Genomic DNA, 22,573 nt, shown 5'->3' with positions numbered 1-22,573 from the left:
TTTAAACACATTCAAAATATCATTAAAATCAACAGTAGCTAAAAGGAAATACATGTAACTTCTCTACATCTGAATAGGCTTGCATAAATAAAAATGTTTAAATAGGTACCAAAAAGTGTATAGGAAAGGTGACTCCCTGATGTTAATAGGCAGGGAGTTTCAACGTGTAGGTGCTGCTATACAAAAAAATTGGTTTCTTCTTATTTTTTATCCTATTATTTAAAACATGATTTATTATTAAGATTTTTTTCCTCCTAGTTAAAAAAGAGACATTCAAAAGCAGTGGTGCCCTAGGAACTGAGGTACCAACCAGGCTGTCAGCTAGATGAGGCAGGGAGAAGGGAGCCATTCTAGCCTCTGCCTGTATTTTTAAGTGTTTTGATCTGCCGAAATCAGCAGGTGGAGCACTTTACAGGACAGATATACGCAGCAGCTGCAACAGCTACCATTGTCCTTCCCCCCCCCCCTCTGCATGCATATATATATATATCTGTGTGTGTATGTATATGTGTGTATATATATGAATATTACATCAAAAAATTAAAAAGAAAATACACCACTCATCGGTTAACAAAAATATGTTATATAGAAAGTGAAATGTTACTAAAAAATAAATGTTACATAAACATTTAAAAAAGTTCTTTCATCCTTTGATATTTCCGTCTCTTTTAGCGTGGGTCCTTCGTGCATGCAATCTACAGTAGTCTCCTAACTAGGTTGTTGTTGTTTAACTAATTGTAACTTTATTCTTAGAATCATAGAATTGTAGAGTGGGAAGGGACCCCAAGGGTCATCTAGTCAAACCCCTTGCAATGCAGGAATCTTAGCTGAAGAATCCATGACAGATGACCATTCTTGTTTGGACTTTAACAGTACTTTTTACAGCCTAGGAGCAAAAGTTGCCAGGATTTTATTATTGTAAGTAAATAGATTTAACTGAACAGGACAAGCAGAAATTCAGCAGGCCTTAGAATAACATTTTCTTTAAAAAAAAAGAATAATTTCTTTTAGGAATTGTAAGTGTCAAAATTCCAAGTGAATCAGAAGAGACTTTTTATGTATGTGACTACTGCTGCCTGGACACTATTAGCCCAGAGATGGAAAGCAGGCACAGTCTCTTCCAGAAAAGAATGGCAGATTAAACTGATCAGGAATCCCAAAAATTCCAATAATAATGGTGAAAATATACAATTTATCTAAAAAAAATCATTGTAAACAATTAAAATTATTAGTAGGATTGGAATGATGCTCGTAGTTAAAAGCTGGACTATGGTTTTATTGGAGATTAAATAGAATTGGATTAACAGAGAAGATGCAGGAGAAAAAGTTAACATAAGGACCCACAAAAGTGGAGGGGTTAGTCCAAGGCAACTTATGAAAATTGTTTTATTTGTTTGCTTGATGATGAATCTGAAAATTTAAAAATAGTCATTTATGACATTTACATCAATTTATTGCCATTCTTCTTCCTTCCTGCCAATGCTTTGTGTGGCTAGAATTCAGATTTGTTAGGAATTGTGAGTCCAAAACCCAGGCTTTATAGCTATTCAAAGCAGGTTCACGTGAAGACACCCATCATGATCTTGTTTATGCACTCTCATATTTGAGGGGAACAGGGATCCATTTATATATGTATGTATGTAGAGAGAGAGAAATTCAACAGGCCTACGTGTTTTCTGCTCAGTGGTGTAAGGAGTACAGGGATACTGTGCACACAAATACAGTGGTACCTTGGTTCTCAAATACTTTGGTTCCCAAACGCCGAAAACCCAGAAGCAAGTGTTCCAGTTTTCAAACGTTTTTCGGAAGCCAAACATCCAATATGGCTGTCAGCTATTGTTTTCGGTGTGCCTGCACCAATCAGAAGCTGTGCCTTGGTTTTCGAACGGACTTCCAGAACAAATTAAGTTTGTTGCTTTTGTTTTTGTTATTTATTTTGTGTTTCTGTTTTTGAGGCTTTTTCGGTTATTTGTTTTTGTGACCATGTGGAACCCAGTTCAGTTACTGATTGATTGATTGATTGTGTGACTGCATAAATGGATAAAAGCCCCCCATCCAAGCAATGACTATAATCAGTGCAGTAAGAAAAAAAAATAATTTTAATTTTTATCATCTGCAACACTGTCTTATTTATTTTATAGTACAGTACATTGATTATTGCTTTCATTTTATGGCTCAATGGTATTGTTAAATAGTAAAATTCATGTTACAGGTAGGTAGCCATGTTGGTCTGCCATAGTCAAAACAAAATAAAAAATAAAAAAATCCTTACAGTAGCACCTTAGAGAACTAAGTTTGTTATTGGTATGAGATTTCGTGTGCATGCACACTTATTCAGATACACTGAAACAGAAGTCACCAGACCCATATATATAGTGAGAGAGTGAGGAGGGGTATTACTCAGAAGGGTGGTGGGAATGGGAATGGGTGATTGGCTGATGGGTGTGGAAAACCTGTTGGCGCCTGTTGACGCCTGCAATTAGTCTTAAAGGAAAAACAAGGGGTGAGATGGCTAAAGATAGCTTTGTCATGTATAATGAGATAAGAATCCAATGTCTTTGTTCAGACCAGGACTCTCCATGGTTTTAAGTCTGGTAATGAGTTGCAATTCAGCAACTTCTCTTTCAGTCTATTTCTAGTTACAGGTAGGTAGCCGTGTTGGTCTGCCATAGTCAAAACAAAATAAATAATAATAATAATAATAATAATAATAATAATCCTTCCAGTAGCACCTTAGAGACCAACTAAGTTTGTTCTTGGTATGAGTTTTCCTGTGCATGCACACTTCTTCAGATACACTGAAACAGAAGTGAAATAGGACTTCTATTTCAGTGTATCTGAAGAAGTGTGCATGCACACGAAAGCTCATACCAAGAACAAACTTAGTTGGTCTCTAAGGTGTTACTGGAAGGATTCTTTTATTTTTTTATTTTGTTCAGTCTATTTCTGAAATTCCTTTGTATTAAGACAGCTACTTTGAGATCTTGTATAGAATGCCCTGGGAGACTGAAGTGTTCTCCTACTGGTTTCTCTGTCTTGTGATTCCTGACATCAGATTTATGTCCATTTATCCTTTGGCGTAGGGTTTGGCCTGTTTGTCCAATATAGAGAGCTGAAGGGCACTGTTGGCATTTGACTGCATACACAATGTTAGAAGATGAGCAATTAAAAAGTCCTGAGATGGCATGTAAAATTCATGTTAAGTTGCTGTTTTAGACTTTTAAAAGACTGGAACGGATTAATCCGTCTTGCATTACTTTCTATGGGAAAGCATGCCTTGATTTTGGAACGCTTTGGTTTTGGAACGGACTTTCGGAACGGATTAAGTTTGAGAACCAAGGTACCACTGTAATAATAATAACAACATATACGTCAATTCCGGTGCCTGTATAGGCATTTCTGCCTGTCCCACAGTTGCTAAAGGCACAGGAGCCCCACCGGGCCTAGCGTCGGTCGCCTGTCAAGCGAAAAGGGGGCGACTCGGCTCTCCCTGTCACAACGCCGGCAGCTCTTTCTCTCTGCAACCACCGCGCGGGGTAACGGGCCCGGCGAATCGACGCTTTCCCCCTCCCCTCCCCTCCTCTCCCCACAGCTCACTGGACAAGCTCCTCGCCGACGTCCAGCCCGAAGCCGCCACGCAGCTGCCCCACACACCACGACACGAGCGCCCCAGCCGCGGCCTCCATCCCGTCTTCTGCCCGAATTCCTCTCAGTGCTGGGGGAAGGAAAGAGCGGGTGCACCTTCTCCTTAAGCCGGCGGCACCTTGGTGCAACGCCAAACAATCTCGGCTCAGCAACTACGGCTGTGCATCGATAGTTCCAGGACTAATTTGATCCGGAAGAACAGATCTTTAGGTCCGCTTAGCAGTCGTCAGGTCCCAGGATCGTCTTAAGAAAAGGATCCTAAAGAAGGCGGACACTAGCAGACCATTACTTAGAGTTTAAAATTGCCAAGCTGTACCTCTGATCCTAACATAAGCAAAGTGTGGTTTATCTAGGAGACAGGGTGATATAGATAAGGGTGGAAGATACTTGGATCCTCATTTTCTCTAAACCAGGAAGCAAACTGGGTGGGTGATCTTGAGCCAGTAATCCCATCTCACCCTAAACCTACCTCACATAGTGAAAAGAAATACATAGTGAAAAGAACAGGCGATAGTATGTATAGATAATTAAGAAATGGAAGCAGAAAATTGGGATAAAAATCCCACAGAAGGAGATGCCATTCTCACAAGTTCTTACCCTGCTGCAGTTCCAAAGGCTCAGAGTTCTGCTCAAGCAGTTTCCATATTCTGCAAGGGGTGGGAAATGGTGCACTGTGTCCAACTGCCTTTCTTTTTTTCACATACACAAAGGAGACAGTGATCTGTGGGCTGAGCTGGCCTTGAAACCAGCAGCAACACCAGCAAGGGGGGGGGGAGGCCTCCTGTGGTTTCCTTCCCTTCATATATTTCAAAGCATTGCCTGTGCCACTTGGTAAAATGGCTGTATACCTCCTCTGTTAATATACAAAGAGTAACTGCTTGATTCGTGATTCACTGCTCTGAATTGATTTCTGGCCTGGTTCTAATCAGCCCAGTCTATAAAGCAATATTATTGTTACGTGCTAGTGTGTAAAGTTCAAAAAGACAAAAGCTTTTTTTTTTTTGCCAATTCATATCATTGCACTTTTTTTCTTTTGTGCATGTCACACATTGAGATATGACAGTAAGTTTCCTGTATAGAATGGGCTATTGAAACAGGAGCTGAAAGAAATTTGGAACAAATGTATACATCTTAAGTAAGTAACATTTAATTTTACTACTGTATTCATATGCTAAATGTAGCAAGCAAATTTAAACTCCAAAGTCATTTTAGATGAACGGGAAGCAAGTTTACCATTACCATATATTCAGTATGTCTTAGTTCTACCCAGTGGTGGAGGAAGGCGCTCGGGCACCTGGGATGGCGCACCCAGGGGCAGGGCAAGCCGCCCATAGGGGCGGGGCACACTGCAGGGCCTCTGGAGTCTGCCTGCCTCCTCCCACTCAGCCACCCTACAGCTGGGGGGAGGCAGTGGGCGGACCGTTTGGGCAGCACGGAGCCAGCGCATGCCCAAGCCACTGTGTCTCTCCCAGGAGAGATGTGTGGCTAGGGCGTGCTGCAGGCCTGGCGGTGAGTGCCACCTGGCATTTTGTCACCCCTCCTCAGTGTTGACACCCAGGGCAGATCGCACCCCCTTCCTCCGCCCCTGGTTCTACCCCCCTACAAGCATATCACTACAGTCTAAAAACCACTCCACTCTGAAAACTCATTAGGAATTTCACTAGGACAGAGCTTTCCAAACTTTTCATGTTGGTGACAAACCAGCTAGCAAATCCAAAAAGTTTATGAATGTGTTGTGAGAACAACTGTTAAATCTGTCCTGAACTAAAACTTAAATCTCCCAGGACATTCTATACAGTACAAAATCTCAAAGTAGCTGTCTTATTACAAAGGAATTTCAGAAATAGACTGGAAAGAGAAGTTGCTGAACTGCAACTCATCACCAAACTTAAAACCATGGAGAGACCTGGTCTGAACAAAGACAATGGCCCATTAGAAAAGTGCAGAGGTTAAATGTGGAATGATCTTGTCTGCTCCTGTGAGAGGGGGGTTTGGATATTTCGCTCCCCTCGGTGGGAGAGGGGCCTGTATGAAAAGTTTAACCATGTAACGATTTGTGCTTGTAATTGGAAAATCTTATAATTTTTTAAAAATAATAATAAAAATATTAGACTCAGGGCTACCCAGTGGGGCCCAATTTGATACACTGAAACAGAAGTCACCAGACCCTTATATATAGTGAGAGAGTGGGGAGGGGTATTACTCAGAAGGGTGGTGGGAATGGTTGGTCAGCTGATAGGTGTGGGAAACCTGTTGACGACTTTTAACGACTGCAATTGGTCTTACAGGAAAAAGCAAGGGGTGAGATGGCTAAAAATAGCTTTGTCATGTATAATGAGATAAGAATCCAATGTCTTTGTTCAGACCAGGTCTCTCCATGGTTTTAAGTTTGGTAATGAGTTGCAATTCAGCAACTTCTCTTTCCAGTCTATTTCTGAAATTCCTTTGTAGCAAGACAGCTGTTAGCCATTAATAAAACTGTTAGCCAGTAATAAAAAGCACCATTTTTCTCAGGTCTTGAATATGGAGGACAGAAATAAATTGTGTCAAATTTGACTTTGCATTGTAGTGTTGCATCAATCAGTTTGTTTTGCTTTATATCTCCAATGTGTTCTCTCTACGTGTGTTATAGATTAAGGTTACCAGATGTCCCCGTTTCCCGGGGACAGTCCCCAGATTTACAAATCAGTCCCCATACAAAATCAATTGAAGTTGAAAAGTGTCCCCAGATTAATAAAAAAAATAATAATCTGGTAACCTTATTATAGATTGCCTATTTCTTATTATAGATTGCCTATTTCTTCCTCTTTCAGTCTGTACCTGAAGAAGTGTGCATGCACACGAAAGCTCATACCAATAACAAACTTAGTTGGTCTCTAAGGTGCTATTGGAAGGATTTTTTTATTTTTGATTTTGTTCTTCCTCTTTCAGTCACTTTTGTGGTTCTGGTGGAATGTGTTGCTTAAGGGCAGCTCATTCCACAGCAAGTTAAATACAATTGTTATTCTTGTGCTGTAATCTTGTTGCTGCAGATTACTACAATTACTCTTTGGTAAACGGCACTAAAGTGCTCTAATACCAATTAAGTCGCTTTAACAAAAAAATGGGAATGCCAAAGTGAGCTTAAATTGGCTTTATACCTAATTAGCTCAGCTGTATTTGGTTTTGAATGGAACCATTCAAGATAGATAATGGCAGGCATTTAGCACCTGTAAGGCTTGTATTCAGTAACAAGCAGGGATGCACACAGTTGAAATCAGCAAGGTGTTTGTACCAGCCTTAATTCATGATTAACTTTCATTTATAGTGCACTGGTTCTCTTGAGAGACTTACTGTGGTAAGAGTTACTCTTAGATAAGTGTGCATAGGACTACTGCTGTAACTCAGACACACTGTCCTGGGAGTAAGCCCTATTGAGCTCCATGTGTTTGAGGAACACAGTAAGCTGCCTTGTTGTACCAGGCCACTATCATTTACAATTTGTAGATGTGTACTATGTTTCATCTATGGTAAGATAGCTAACATGAGTTTGGCCAAACTGCGAGAGGCAGTGAAGGATAGGCGTGCCTGGCGTGCTGTGGTCCATGGGGTCATGAAGAGTCGGACACGACTGAACGACAACAACAAGATAGCTAATCTTTTGGGGCACAGGGCATAGTGCCCCATATTGAACTTACAGTGGGTGTGGCTGAAATGTGAATAGTGAGAACTGCAATTATGAAGGCTACCTTCCCAAAGAAGACTTGCAGGAGCAGTCAGATTTTTTATTTTTATTTTACTTACAGAAACATGTTAGAAATGAAATAAGCAAAAATCTGCCCTTATTCCCTTATGGGGTACACAAGAGCCCTTGTAAAATCCTTTGCAGGTTCTCCATCAGTAGGAGTAAAAAAACAGAGGCCAACCAGAGAATATTTAGAAGCAAAGCATCTAGTAAGCTTGATCTTTATTGTTCTGTTGAAACAGGGTTGACCTCCCCACACATAGGAGAGCCGGGGAGGGACCCAGAGCCATGCGTGCAAGCACTTATAAAGACATTTTTAAAAATCCCCCTAGGAGTCCAGCCCCCCCCCACAAAACCTCACACATCCATCACAGAAGGGGTGTAGCCCAAGACCACCACCCCAGATACCTCATGCCTTCATCACAGAAAAGGCTGTCTCTCAACAAATTTCAAAATAAATCTGATGTTTGTTTTTCTCCTGCCTGCCAATTTATATGTCTTATCTGATTGCCTTTCCTGAGTAGCCAGCCATTCCTTTGAGATGGTGATTACTTAATTTCTGAGCAATGGCAAGGTTCCCTCAACCCCTTCCTCCTTGCAGAGAAACATTTGGTAAACAATTGGTCAGTTTTGAGAGTCAAAATGGTGTCAGGACTGTCTGCCTCAGACATGTGGCCCTGTTTGCTTGGCACACTTAGGAACATTATATACATGACCTTGATATTCTTACAACAGAAAATAGATGCATTTGGAAGATGCCTGGTGGGGGACATACAATATTATTTGGCAAAAAAGGACCCACAGGGGCAGTCAGTAAAAAAACATTTTTTTAAGTAGTTGTGTTTTTTTAAGGCAAACTTTGTGGTGGGCCTTGAGGGAACCACACTAAAGAGAACAAACTTCTTGGGGCTGAATCCAATGTTAGGCCAACTTCCGCCCAAGGGAAGTATTGGGCTGTATATGATTCATGGACCATCTCTGATTTGGGTTGTGCAACTCTGTTTCATTATTTTCTCTGCAGATTTTGGCTTTTATTGGGGTGAGTATGGTTTCTACGAGGATGGGATGTAGTCCAATAGCAGAACATCTGCTTTGCCCTGCCAACTTCAGTCTCTCCTCAGCCAGCTCCCACCAGCCTGCTTTCCCATTTACAACCAGTCTGGGGTGGGTGGGTCCTTGGTGTTGATGCTGCCCTTGTAGACCACGGCATGGAAGAGGATGGGGACAAAACTATAATTGGTTGGCTCTACTTCTCATTGGTTATGGCTCCATTGACTGTTTGGTCACTTACCAGTACTTCTGCCCTACCATTCCCCAATGGACACCAGTGAATACTGGTGCAGAGGATATCTGTATTGTGGGTGGCAACTGCCTTCTGGTGCTCTTCTTGCTTTGGCCCTTTCACTTTTCCTGATCCCAAGCCATCCTGAACCCCCTCACAACATAAAATAAATTGGAGCCACATATTGTGCTGCAAGTTCCCGAGAGGAGGCTGCAGTGGTGTAGGAAGGTTGAGAGCGGCACACCCCCAGATCCGGCCTGGAGGGGGGGTGACACTCGGCGCTGCCACCCCCCCCCAACTCTCAAGCCGCCACCCAGCACTTCCATGCAGCGGCTACTTGCATGGCAACTCTCTGCTTGTGTGCTGCAGCCTTACGAGTTGCCGCACGGGTGGGGTGCCGCTCGCGCCTGGCATCCGGGACGCAAGTGCGGAATCCCGCATGGACTGCGCATGTATGCACTTCCACAGTCCGTCCCGGATGCCGGGCGCGAGCAACCGCCGCACAGACGGGCTGAGGCCTGCCTGCTTTCAGCAACAGTCGCGGATGAGACCCATAGCTGTCGACCTTTTCCCTTTTTTGCGGGAAATTCCCTTATTATAGCATTGGGAAACAGCAGGGAGGGTGGACAGCTATGTATATAGCAGTGGGGAGCAGCAGGGAGACCACAATTCACCCGCTGCTGAGCCACGGTGACCACCAGTGGGACGAGGAATCCGCTGTTTCGATTCATGGCCAAACGGTCAGATATCGAATTTGCAGGGCAAGTTCCGAGTCAAAGGCTTTGGAACGCCTTTTCTGAAGAATGAATGGCGAGCGAGACCCATTCATTCCCCGCTGCGCGCGCCACCCCCCCCCCCGCCCACGCGCAGCGGAGCCGCAATTCTGATTGGTCAGGCCGCGATTCGGCGAAAGGAGTTACATGTACTAAAGTTATAAGCGATGGCGTTCTCTGATCAAAACGCCAGCCGCGGGTTTGCTTGCGATTGGCCAAACGGGTTTCTCGCCAGAGCCAATGGGAGCGGGGCGCGCGCGCGGGAAGGACAAACTTGGCAGCTTGAAAGTCTCGGAAGCTAGAAGACTGCGCGGGTCTTTTTAGTTATAGCGGGCGTTGCTGCTGCTGCTGCATCTTGCACTCTGATTCTGCTTTTGCGAGAGGCCGTTGCAGGATGGTGCGGACCAAGGCGGACTGCGGCGGGACCAGTGGAGCCTACCGGAAAGGTAGGGCATAGGTTTTAGTGTGTACTTGGGTCTCAAACCACTGTACTAAATTGTAGGGAAAGCCGGCGTCCAACTTTTTCTCAGCCCTGCAACTGCGCCTGGGTGGTCATTCAGGCTAGCCTACCTCACAGGGTTGTTGTGAGGATGAAATGGAGGGAAGAGCTGAAGCATACGTGTCACCCTGAGCATCTTTAGAGGCATAAAACTTTGGCCAAGTTGGTAAAGAGTCTTTAAAAAAAAAAGTAAGCGGGGAGAGAGAGTCTTGTTACTGGGCCGGGATTTGGGGGGTGGGAGGTTGTTGGGAATATATTTGCATGGATTGGATTAGTTTGTCTTAAACCTGCTCGGATATTCTGAACGGCCCACTTTCTCCTGCATTCGTGGGGGCGCTGGCCGTGGCAAGAAAATATTCGAAAGCATCGTTATATAAAACTGAGGATGTCTTCGCAGCTTTCTAGAACTATGCTCCATTTCTGGAGCCAGGCGGTGGAGCCGAGACTTGCAGTACTCCTGCATTGACCTTGAAGTCCTGGGGAGATTTGAGTATGGCAAGTTGTGGGATGGTAGGAAATGAATAATCTTCAGCGTTTTATGGTTCCAAGTGTTTCCTGTGCATTAGCTGTGTTGCAATCCTTACCGCAAGATTAGTTGGCATTCTTCTTTTCTACTTGGCCGTGGAAAAGTTGATGCTGAGAAGGCCTTCCATAGGGCGGGATCTAGGATTTGAAGGGGCCATTCCATTGCCTTTGACCAAGAGTCTTCTGCATGTTCCTTCCTATGTTGGCAGGCTTGATCTTATTTCATTGCAGGTGTGCTATGAGCTTCTGCTTTAAATTTCCTGCAGTGCTCTGGACACCTCATTTAGATACATTCTGGAGCATTGTGAGATCCATTAAACTGTGTTTAAAAATAATAATCCATTGGTGTTGGAGGCTTAGGGCAAATATCTGAACTATAAATATCTTATTGGGACCTCTGCAGAAACCTATGGGTTCTGTCAAGTGGCCTAAGGTTAGCTAGTGAAATAAAGGCCACATTCACATCAAACATTGAAAGCACCAGGATACCACTTTAAGCAGTCATGGTGAACCTCAAATAATTATGGGAGTTGTAGTTTAAGGGTGCTGAGAATTGTTAGATGACCTCTATTCCACTCACAGAAGTACAATTCTCAATGTGGTTTAACACAGTGTTTTTCAACCTTTTTTGGGCAAAGGCACACTTGTTTCATGAAAAAAATCACGAGGCACACCACCATTAGAAAATGTTAAAAAATTTAACTCTGTGCCTATATTGACTATATATAAAGTAATTTTCCCACGGCACACCAGGCAACATCTCGCGGCACACTAGTGTGCCGCGGAACAGTGGTTGAAAAACACTGGTTTAACAATCCATCCCGATTTACAATGAAGTCTGGGTATTGTTAGTACTGTATCCCTTTATTCCCCTCTAAAAGCTACAACTCTCAGCATCCTTGACAAACTACAGCTCCCAGAAGTCTTTGGGGGGGGGAAGCCATGACTGTTTAACACAGTGGTATTACAGTACGGGTACTTTAAATGTGTTGTTGCACACCACCCCAATCTCTGAGCAGTTTGAGATTCCAGGAGTCCCAGGATTTTGGAAAGAGGCACAGCAGACACTGTGGTGTCTTTAGGATAAATGGTTTTAGATACATATACAGCCTGAGCCTACCGAGTACACAGCATCAACACTCCAAAGGGGCCTTCTTTCTCCCATAACCACAGTCTTGGATTAAAACAGAAATCAAAACAGGGCTCTCTTTTTAAAATAACTTTTTATTGGGTTTATAAATAAGAATTATAAATGATACAGACAAATAGACTAAGTCTCATGTCAGTTAAAAACCACAGAAATGGCACAATAAATTTGCAGTGATATCTACAACACTATTAGTGTTTAATGTACAAGTACTTGGTTCATAGTTTAAATAAAAACTATAGCAACAGGGAAACAGTTTAAAACAGACAACATTCAACATCTCATAGCTAAAACGCCTAATCAGGAGGCCTTTTGACTTTCTAACAAATAGTTCAGGGAGGGGCTCCCACCCATTTGCCCTCTGGCACAGAGCCACTCCCCTAGTTCTCATACGTAGGCTGGATCTAGACACATCAAAGATGCATTTCAGTTTGCAAACTTTGTATGAGAAATTGGGTTAGCAAAAACGGAACTCCACAGCGCCATCTGGTGTTAGTATTAGAATGCATAAACAACACATATAAAATAGTTTTTTTCCCCTTTGCCAATGTAGCTGAGTGCTTAGCGGGCCATTACCTGGCTGGTGTTGCTATTCCAGCAATTGAATCTCTGCTGGATCCAGAAATTAGAAGAGGGCCCAGGCATTCAGCCCTCCCCCCTCCACGCCAAACTCATAACAGTATGGTGTGAATGTGGCCACTAACAGAGGTGAGCCCTGAACTGGAGACTTCTGGACATCTTTAGCTTCTTATCCTTTCCGCTAGGTTGGCTCTTATGGTGGATATCTAAATTTAGGGATGGTGATTGTCATAGGGCTTCTATTTGTGCTAGTGTAATGCTTGGTAATGGGGTTTATTGTTCACCTATAGCTGTGCTGTGGTTTAAATGTGTAAGCAGTTTTACTTGAGAAGTAAAAAGCCCTGTACAGTAATTGGGCTGTGATCCTGCATGCCCTTTTCTGGGATTAGGCCTTGTTGAACTCAGAAGACCTTGTTAGTATGCATGTACAGTATAGAATAGAGTTGCATGTATGGTTGGCACTGCAATTCAACCTTGCCTTCCTGTGAAAGTTAGTTGGGGGTCCACATCTCCATGCATGTGCTATGTGCCTTCCAACTATTGAATTAACTACAGCCAGACCCCACACATCTAGCTAGGGTAAAGGCTTGTTGTGCTGGTATCAAGTAGACTTTAGAATCAAAATCTTTTTTTGTGGGTGAAGTTTCTGAAAATATCTAACCTTTTTCTTCTCCTACAACCCTAGTGGTGGCTGCCAGGGCTCCACGGAAAGTGCTGGGCTCCGGAAACGCTGATGTGGGCTCCTCTCCTACTTCACGGAAAGGTGAGCAGGGTTTGAGTCTTGGCTGCCTTTTATGTGGCTTGGGGCATGTGTTGTGGATTAAAAAGGTAAAGGACCCCTGACAGTTAAGTCCAGTTGCAAACGACTCTTGCCGGCGAACCAGAGCAGCGCACGGAAACGTGGATTAACTGCTTTAAAAACAAAAACAGGGATTCTCTGATCTCTGCTCAGCCACTTTCTTCGTCATGTCTGGAAGATATGTAATGCTTTGGAAAATATGTAATGCTGCTGATATCCTAATTTGGGTTAACTTCTGACTGGATAGTGCTCTGCTGCACAAGAATTTGGTGTTTACCAAACAGGGCAGTTAATTCCGGAACCATTTGTCATGATGCAATAGTGCTGCAATAAGTTAAAGAAAGGCTCCAGTGTGCTTGAGTTCTCCAACTACAGAAGAAGCTGCTTTTGTGTTTTCACTGCTCTGGCCTTGCATACTTTTAATTAGTGAAGTGAGGTGGAACATTTTCATGCACTACTTTCCATCACTAATTTTCCAGTGTTTCATTTTTCCATACAAAAAGTTCCCTTTTGTAAGTTCATTAGTAACAATGAATTGATGCCAATTGCAAATACAGAATAATAACAAGCTTGGCAGTTTGAAAAGCATAGAAGCTTGAGAAACCTTGGTACTCTTCTATAATGTTAAATTGATGAATTGCATTTCTTTTTTTTTTTTTTTTAATAAGATTTTTATTATTTTGCCATAAAACAAAACAAAAACAACATTAAACATACATAAACACAATAAAAACATAATACACAATCAACAATATAAAACACAACAATACCATACAAAAAAGAAAACTTATACAAACCTTACCAAACATTTATCTTTTGTTTCTCAACTTATTTTTAACTTCTTGGGGGAACTTCCCCTGGTCCCTCCTCTGTCTTCAAAAACATATATACTCTTTAGGTAGCTTCATTTCTTTTCCCATTAACTTATGCTCAACATCCTAATGCTCTTTAAATTTATTTAAACCAATATATTTCTTAACTTGTATTCTATATCTTGAAACCTTCTTATGCAAATAGATCTATCACATCAAAATTTCTTCTGAACCATTATAACTAACCTTAAACTTCTAAAAGCCGACTCTTTTATATATTTCTGCTCAAATATTCAAACATTCAGTTTAACATACTTGACTAAATAGTCCTTAAATTTCTTCCAATCTTGCGACACCTTCTCCTCCCTCTGGTCTCGGATTCTGGCGGTCAGGTCTGCGAGCTCCATGTACTCCATCAGCTTCGTCTGCCATTCTTCAATTGTCGGTAGCTCTTCCCCCTTCCAAGTTCTTGCCAATAAAATTCTAGCCGCTGTCGTGGCATACATAAAAAATACTCTATCCTGACTGGGTATCTCTTCATGATGAATTGCATTTCTTCCCCTTTGACTGTTACTTCTTGAATAGTCTGTATCTGATGTGTACCATCCCAAGTATGCACTGAATCCAAGGAATCCATTGCTATTTGAGATCTAGGCGGCGGTCCTAAGGCACTTGATTAAAAGGCAGACTGCAGTACTGTACTGTGAACTGTGGGAATTAGTTACTAAACTTTTATGGGATTATGCAGTTTAAATCATTTGAGTTTTGCTTCTGACAAACATGTTAGAATCTGGCAAATAGTTACATCATTCAGGGGCGTACCCAGGATCAAAACTGGGGGGGGGGGCAAGCCATGGTCGTTCAGGTTGTGACATTTCAGCACGGAAAAGGCGAATGAAACCAAACTTTTAAGAACATTATATATAATTATAGCAGTGCTTTATTACGGTAGTTATTACAATTATTTGCTTGAAATTTTTTGAAATTTGTATTCTAGTTACATGTCTTATACTAATATCATTTTTTGGGTTTGAAGAAAACTTTTTCAAAACTTTTGTTTCAATCCAGTCCTGATTTTCCTTGAAGAATTTCCGATGGACGCTCATCAAACACAACCCAGTCCTCTCCCATTGTACTTCTGAGCCAGGTCTTTACCCTTCAAAGGGTACTGAAAGATGGTTCTACAGTAGCCACGGTAGACGGGAAAGCACTTAAAATACTGATAAACTAACGGCGGGCGGCTCAGTTTATATAGTGACGTGGAACTCACTAGACCCCTCTAGATGATTCCCTCTTCTCTCTGTTAGAGCCCGCTAGAGACCTCTCCCTCCCTCGAATCCCACTGGCTGGCTGACATAGATTCCTCTACCAGTCGCTAGGTGGCTCTAGATACTTCTCGGTTTTTACACCATTTCAGTGTGGTAAACAACTGATTATTCGCCATCGCCCTACCTAATTTTGTTTCGATTCATCACATTATAACCATTTAATTTTGGGGGGCTTCGGGGGGGCAGCTGCCCCCCCCTGCCCCTTGCTGGGTACGCCCATGACAACATTAATCAGGGCTCTTTCCTTAGACTTAACTGAATATGGGTAAAACCACCTGGCAACTTACCTGTATTCCTCATGCCCTAGGTTTCCTGTCTTTTATGCAGATTTCATTTTTGGATTGAAGCTTTTGTAGTTAATGATCTTGGGTGCATTGAGTTCTTTATGATTGCTCAGCGCTGAAGTATTTTTAACCACATTTTGCAGCTGAAAGTAAATACGCTGGTGGCAACCCAGTGTGTGTGAGGCCAACACCGCCATGGCAAAAAGGAATCGGGGAATTCTTCACACAGTCCCCAAAGCATCTGGAGAAGGAGAACCAGGTCCCTGAGGAGCCCGGATGCAGCGGAATAGGAAAGCACAGAAGAAAGTAAGAAAGGAGATCTGCAAAAAATAAGATAATACTGTACTGCAGTTGGAAAGTGCAATGTGATAAGCCATGTATTGTACTGAGCTGTGAAACATTCCTGTGGGGATTGCAGAACCCGTTTCAAATTTAGCTGCTGAACAAGCTGAAACAGGGGCTGCCTGGGGTGAAACAGGAAGGTGCCGCCTTGCACAGCACCCGCCTCCCCATGTCCCTTCTGAAGTCTTGCTTATTAAGGTTGTGCGATTGTGGCTTCCGGTGAGATCGTACAAGGCCTCTGCTCAATTTTGTGCGGCTCTCCCATGATCTCGCGGGAAGCTGCTGCAGCCACTTCTCTGGCAGTGCTGGGGGAGTCTATTTGCAGCGGCGCCCCTTGGATTCTGCTGCCTGAGGCGGCTGCCTCAGTCTGCCTTGTGGACAGGTTGGCCCTGAGCTGAAATAAAGTTTGCAATTTCCGTCTGAATGCTTGTTTCTTAAACAAGCAATTCCCAAGTTGCTCACTTGCAGAGACTTCTGCTTCCACCCGCAGATAACAAGCTTAGCCTTAGGTTGCAAGAAGGACCATCGGTTAAACTAGGTCTTTGTCCTAATTAAACTCCCTTCCTCAGCATGACCATTTGGTAAAACCTGTTGGGAATCATGGAGAATAGGAGCAAAATTTTAGGTTTTTAAGTTACTCCACATATATAATACACATAAATTTTGCTTTGTTGCTTTTTATGTATTGCTCTTAAAAACACATCCATAGTTTCCCAGCAGAATTTAAGAAAGGCAGCCTTTTATACAGAATTGGGCTGGGTTTGATATAAATGATTTCATACTAGGGAAGAAGACTTTCTGAGTCTATTGTCATGATGATCACGATCATCAGTATCCATTACAAAAGGAGGGCCTTTGAATAATCTTTTTGAACTAGTTACACGTGTTGGTCTGCCATAGTCAAAACAAAACAAAAAATTCCTTCCAGTAGCTACTGGAAGGATTTTTTTTTTTTAATTATTTTGTCTTGTTAAACTAATTTTTTATCTTCAGTTAGAATCTAGATTCCAGAGGCTGAGTACCCTGCATTAGGATACTTTAATCCTTGCTAAAGGGCACTAGCTTCCTAAATATAGCTGACTTGGATGTATGGTATTTTAATAAATGAGAAACATGGAACATGAATAACTTGTTCTAAATAGATGGGGGGCAATTGGTATTGGTAGCTGGAGATGTAGAATGTAGCAACTGATACAGGAAACTGTTCATAATATCTCCAATGCTTTGCATGGCCCCATCTATTTGCATTCACAATGTTTTGGTACTGGGATGCTGAGAATGCAGGCCATGAATTGTTCTGTCTAGCCTATTTCAAAAATAACCTGGGGTATAAACTAAATGTTTGCCAAAGTGCCAGAACTTGTGGATTCCCTATAACAGTTTACTATGTTTTTAAAGGTGCTGTAAGTCAGATGGACGGGTACAAATTAATTATTATTATTATTATTATTATCTCAGCAGACATACTGCATCAGGCAAAATGTTCTGGCTGGCAGTTGGGCAGAATTACCTATCTCATCTAGAGCACAGAAATCTTTGTCTCCACAATGTTTGTTTTCTCCAATATGTAGTGGTACATTGACAACAGATCAAACATTATTGTGTTGATTTTTAATAGTTCCGATAGCAAACATCTGCAGTGTTGTCATCAATGTTACAATCTCTTAAATAATTTGAGGTTGCGACTCCTTGGTATTCTTGATCATTTATTCATGCCTACACTTACCATGTTTATATATACTTTTCCATGTTACATGAAATGAGAAACTTTGAAAATAAGTTTTTAAAAAACCCTTTAAATTGTTTAATCGTTTTTAATAAAAAGAAAAAAGGTATATCAATAATAGGAGTTAACAATATACTTATCTAATATATAAATAATTAAATATGATTTAATCTTGACTTCTGCACAAGGATCTCCTAACTCTAGGAGTTACCACTTCTAACCACTGTACGGTTGATTTTTGGATGATAAAAATCTCTCCTCTCCACAGAGCTCGCCCCTTGTCTCCTCATCCTGCTGAAGACGAATCACCTTCTGAAGGTGATCAGATGTGATCAGATGCCCTGCCTCTTCTTCTGACGGATCTTGCCATGCTCAATGTTTGTGGTTTCTTTGTGTGTAAATCTGTATATATTGCATGTGTTTTGGTTTGAGTACAGGTCTTTAAAAGCCTAGCATGCTGTTTTGTTTACTAAAATAACCTAAAACTTGAATGACTCTAAGGGAATTGAGAAAACTAATTATTTCGTGGGAGCTTAGATACCCATCGAGAATTGCAGTGTTGAGTAAGTAGTAATCATGGGGTTTTCGTTAAATGGTGTGGTTTACTTCTTTCTGCACTCCCTAAAGTTCTGTGCCATATGAGTGTTGAAATGACTGTATTACCTTTTTAAAAAACCTATGTTTGTATTTTGATGCAATTCATTACCTTGAGTGATATGTCTTGGCCTCTCTGAGTGTTAGAGAAGGGTGAAACTGAAACTCCAGCTATTTAAACTGGGAACACCAAAAAGCATAATTTGTAATAAAATAACTTTCTGAGTTTTCTATATTGTGCATTTCTATTCTGCGAGAGCCAGAGTGTGGTCCAGAGGCAGTAGTGTATGTCAATAATGGCAGTAGTGATAACATCAGGGATATAATGTAAATGCCACTGAAACAAATTCAAATTCTTTCATTGTGTATCCTCTCCCTGCACTTTCAGGATATACTTTGCTTATTCACATACTGGGACTCATGTCAGTGTTCCAGTTCTTATGCTTTAACACATATGAGACAGTGTTTAACATGTACAGAGGGAAGGTATAGTGGGAATAGAATGAGATGTATTGACCCAGAGAAAAAAGTTTGAGACTCACTGGATTAATCTGATGAGCAGGGTGAGGAAGAGATCTGCACCCTCATTGCTGCCCTTGGGTGGGCAGAGACTGAAAACTTTTGCCCAAACCAGCACAAGGGAGACCAACATCACCATCTCAAACAAAGAAGTGAGTTCAGTAAAAAAGAAAAAGAAAGAAAATTATTTGTTGTTGCTGCTGACAAATTATGGAGCCACAAGAAATCACTTGGGATTTCTTGAGGATACAAGCTGTGGGTTAGCCACTCTGATGTTGCGTAGTCAACACAAGGGAATAGCTTTTACTTTTCCAGAAGAAAAGATGTTGGTTGACAGGGTTGGGAACCTGCTTCTTTGGTAAAGGTAAAGGGATCCCGACCGTCAGGTCCAGTTGCGGACAACTCTGGGGTTGCGGCGCTCATCTCGCTTTACTGGCCAAGGGAGCCGGCGTTTGTCCGCAGACTGCTTCCAGGTCATGTGGCCAGCATGACGAAGCCGCTTCTGGCGAACCAGAGCAGCGCACAGAAATCCAGTTTACCTTCCTGCCGGAGTGGTACCTATTTATCTACTTGCACTGGTGTGCTTTCGAACTGCTAGGTTGGCAGGAGCAGGGACTGAGCAACGGCAGCTCACCCCGTCGCAGGGATTTGAACCGCCAACCTTCTGAACGGCAAGCCCTAGGCTCTGTGGTTTAGACCACAGCGCCACCTGCGTCCCGCTTCTTCTGTAACCCTGCTCTATTTGAATTCTTTTGAATCATGCTATAATAAGCCATATGGTGCATTTAGAAATAGTCACATGAAAAATCTGCTAGTTTCTTTGGCTAAATCAAAGAGCTGGATTATTTTTAAAGAAGGTTTCACCTGGCAGCCAAGGATTCCCTGACCAAAACCGTTAATATCTGAATAGCTTTACCAGAAACTTCAAAAGTTTACTGAAAAGTTTCTTCTTAGTGAATAAAAAAATAACAAAGATGTAGTTCACTTTCAGATCTGAGAACTGAGGACCTTTAAGCATCTGAATAGCAGAGAGAAAAGTATTTTCCTCCACATTGTGCTGTGAGGTAGAGGAAGATGCAGACATCTTGCACTATGCTAATGCGAGATTTCAGGCAGTAAGGAAACGGGAAAATGTACTTTAACCTGGTAGCAATGGGAGGATGCAAGAAGTAGAAGAAGGGGCATCTGTAAGTTAAAAGGTTTTGCTGGGGACTGGCAGACTTCAAATGGCTGTGGATTTGCCACTCCTGCTCCAGGGGTGGTATTCAGCTACCTTTTATTCATAGTAGACCAAGTGAAATAATGAGGATAAATGTTAGAACCATTAATTTCAGTGGGTTTGTTTTGAGTAAATCTTAGTTGAATCCCACCCTTAAAGTTTAGCTAAAATGTCAAATTTCATAATCCAGCAGTTTCAGTTGACTTAAGGGTATATTTGCATGTTCACCAATCTTTAAACCTACAAATTAGCTGTGCCTGGCAGCTATTGATACGACACCTTATATTGTATATATATGATAACTATACTAAGGGCACAAATTACACCAGCGTGTTATGGCCTTTAGTCTCTACTTGTATATAACATCATCTGCATGAGAATAATGCTCTACCTGCTAATGTGTAGTGGGCTCTAATCCATGAAAGCTGTCATAATAAAGGTAATATTCAAAACACAATTACTGATAGGTCCAATTTGAACTGAGAGTTATTTTTGCAGTGCCATCAGTATGCTTGGTGTTTCACAGAATCGTCGAATTGCAAGAGATCACTGCAATACAGGAATCTTTTTGCCCAACATGGGGCTCGAACCCACCACACTGAAATTAAAGACTCTTGTGTTCTAATAACTGAACAACTGTACAAAAGGATAGCTCTCTGCACTGAGGAATTTGCAGTCTAAAATGGGGCGCTTTGAGGGAAGCAGTAATGGGAATAAACCGGAAGAATGCTTATTTCAGTCAGAAGTATTTTGTATGGAAATAGGATTGTGTCCAAGATTTCATGAAACAGATTGACTTTGAAGGAAGAGGTGGTATCCTGAATATACCGGTATTTTGGAAGGCAATTATTTTGGAGAGCAGATTTAAACATACGAGGTAATAGGGAGGAAATCAGAAGAAATCAGCAAGGCACAATCAGAGCAGGCATCCATGAGGCAGTAGAGGACAGGGAAGGTGGAGAAGTGAAGCTCATGAAAGCAAAGAGAGAAGAGATAGGCCAGGGGAGGGCTCAGAAGAGGGTCAACAAATGAAACTGACCTGCAGAAAATGTAACTTGAAAAAAGAGACATTGCACATACTTTTGTAAACCAAGAAATCTTTAATAAAAATAAATAAATAAAAGAAGGCTTAGGGTGGCTGTGATGCATCTGGAAGCAGGAGGGAGAGGAGAACCAGTGTAGGGATCTAAGGTGTCATGAATGATTATGGCAGCAGAAACCACAGAGCCTAAGCTTGCCGATCAGAAGGTTGGCGGTTTGAATCGCATCAAAGTGCAAGTGGATAAATAGGTACTGCTCCAGTGGCTGGACTTCTTTTATTTAACTCCGCAGAAACCAGTGGGCTTATCCCTAAGGGCCAGGTGGCTGGGCAGTTCCACACCTGGGATTTTTCTGTTACACATGGGGGATAGAAGATAGAAAAGAACAGCTCTCACTAGGTGAGGAATGAGCAGAGCCTGACCACAGGGCCTTTGCCAAAGGGACAGAGAATGTATTTTTGAGAGCCAGTGTATTGAAATTGTTAGTGTGTTGGACCATGACCGGGGAGACCAGGGTTTGAATCCCCACTCAGCCATGAAGCTCACTGGGTGACCTTCCGCCAGTCACCACCTCAACCTTCCTCACAGGCTCGTGAGGATGAACTGGGGAGGAGCACCATGCACACAACTTTGAGCTCCCTGGAAGAAAAGGTGGTAAATAATAAAATAAGTAATTTGATTATTGATGTAAGCCTCCAAAATGTATTTTGTATAGTTAAGTTTTTATCTCTATCTTCAGTATGTTGTATTTTATTGCTACAGCCAGTGTTGTTTTTTCTAAAAAATGTTTAGGGGTACTCCATTCTCCTACACATATTGAAATACTGCCACTCAATGAGGCCAAATTTGGTTCACAGAAAGTTTAGGGGTATGCATCCCCCCAGAAAAACATTGGCTACGGCTAGAGACTGATGCAAATAAAGGTTCTTTTGATCTTCAAGCAGAAATAAGAATCAGAGATAAATCTGCAGCTAAGTGGGATGGTCTCCCTCGGGAGGTGCTTGTGAATGAACTTTACTTCCTTTTAAGGGTTTTAAGCAGAGCTGGGTGGCCCTCTGTCATCATGGGTGCTTTATCTGAGTTCCCTGCAAGGCAGAGGGTTGGACTAGATGACCCTTGGGGTGCCTTCCAACTCTTCAAGTCTGTTCAAGAGGGCAGCTAACATTGCCTTCAATGCGGAAGGGTACGACTGAGAAGGAATGACGAAGGTGATGAAGCACGCAGGCGAGGGAGCTGCAAATCCCGTTATTTCAGGCTGCAACTCTACGCATACTTTCCAGGAGCAGGCCAGGGAACGGAACTGAATGGGGCTTGCACTAGAGTAGAGATAGAAGTTCTGCTTCCAGCTCCCCACCCAACCCTTTTGTTGGAAACATTAACTCGGCGACTTCTCTGGAATGAATGCGTCGCCTTGACCCCTCCGGTTCCTTTTAATCCACGTGTCTGGCTCCTCCACATCCGCACAATCAGCGGCTGCTCCGCGGGGGGGGGGGAACTCCTCCCTCTCTGAGTCACGTGAGCCCCCCTCGCCTCAAAATCCCATCCAGCTTCCGCTTGGTAACCGAACGCGGTTGCTAAGGCGCGTCCGCGGAGGCCGCGACCCGGAAGCAGTTTTTGTGACGGTACCTCAGGCCGGTTCGCTTTCCTCCGATAGGGCGCCGGCTGGGCGTAGGGCGTGAGCCCGCAGCAAGAGCTTCCGGGGTGTCCCGCTCTCCCCCCCCCCTTCCTGAGAGTGC

At 42.6% G+C, this 22,573-nt stretch overlaps 2 protein-coding genes across 3 annotated transcripts in view; one reads left to right on the top strand and one right to left on the bottom strand.

The window, feature by feature from the left end:
- The window catches only part of LOC117056510 (activating signal cointegrator 1-like), a 38,285-nt gene extending 34,547 nt beyond the window's left edge, over window positions 1-3,738 (bottom strand). Inside the window, exon 1 of one of the 2 annotated variants that reach the window (XM_033166952.1) lies at window positions 3,598-3,738. In XM_033166952.1, the coding sequence (XP_033022843.1) occupies window positions 3,598-3,686 (89 nt within the window). In that variant the 5' untranslated portion in view covers window positions 3,687-3,738. The remainder of the gene's footprint in view (window positions 1-3,597) is intronic. The other variant, XM_033166953.1, reaches the window with a different exon arrangement.
- Window positions 3,739-9,658: 5,920 nt separating this feature from the next.
- Window positions 9,659-18,292, top strand: PCLAF (PCNA clamp associated factor). Its single transcript, XM_033167741.1, has 4 exons — window positions 9,659-9,870; window positions 12,860-12,937; window positions 15,541-15,703; window positions 17,734-18,292. The coding sequence occupies exons 1-4, from the start codon at window positions 9,819-9,821 to the stop codon at window positions 17,795-17,797; spliced, it is 357 nt and encodes a 118-aa protein (XP_033023632.1). The 5' UTR covers window positions 9,659-9,818; the 3' UTR covers window positions 17,798-18,292.
- Window positions 18,293-22,573: the final 4,281 nt, after the last annotated feature.

This window comes from Lacerta agilis, chromosome 13 (assembly GCF_009819535.1).
Source record: "Lacerta agilis isolate rLacAgi1 chromosome 13, rLacAgi1.pri, whole genome shotgun sequence".
NCBI classification, from domain to species: Eukaryota; Metazoa; Chordata; class Lepidosauria; order Squamata; family Lacertidae; genus Lacerta; species Lacerta agilis.
This window is presented reverse-complemented; position numbering and strand designations above follow the sequence as displayed.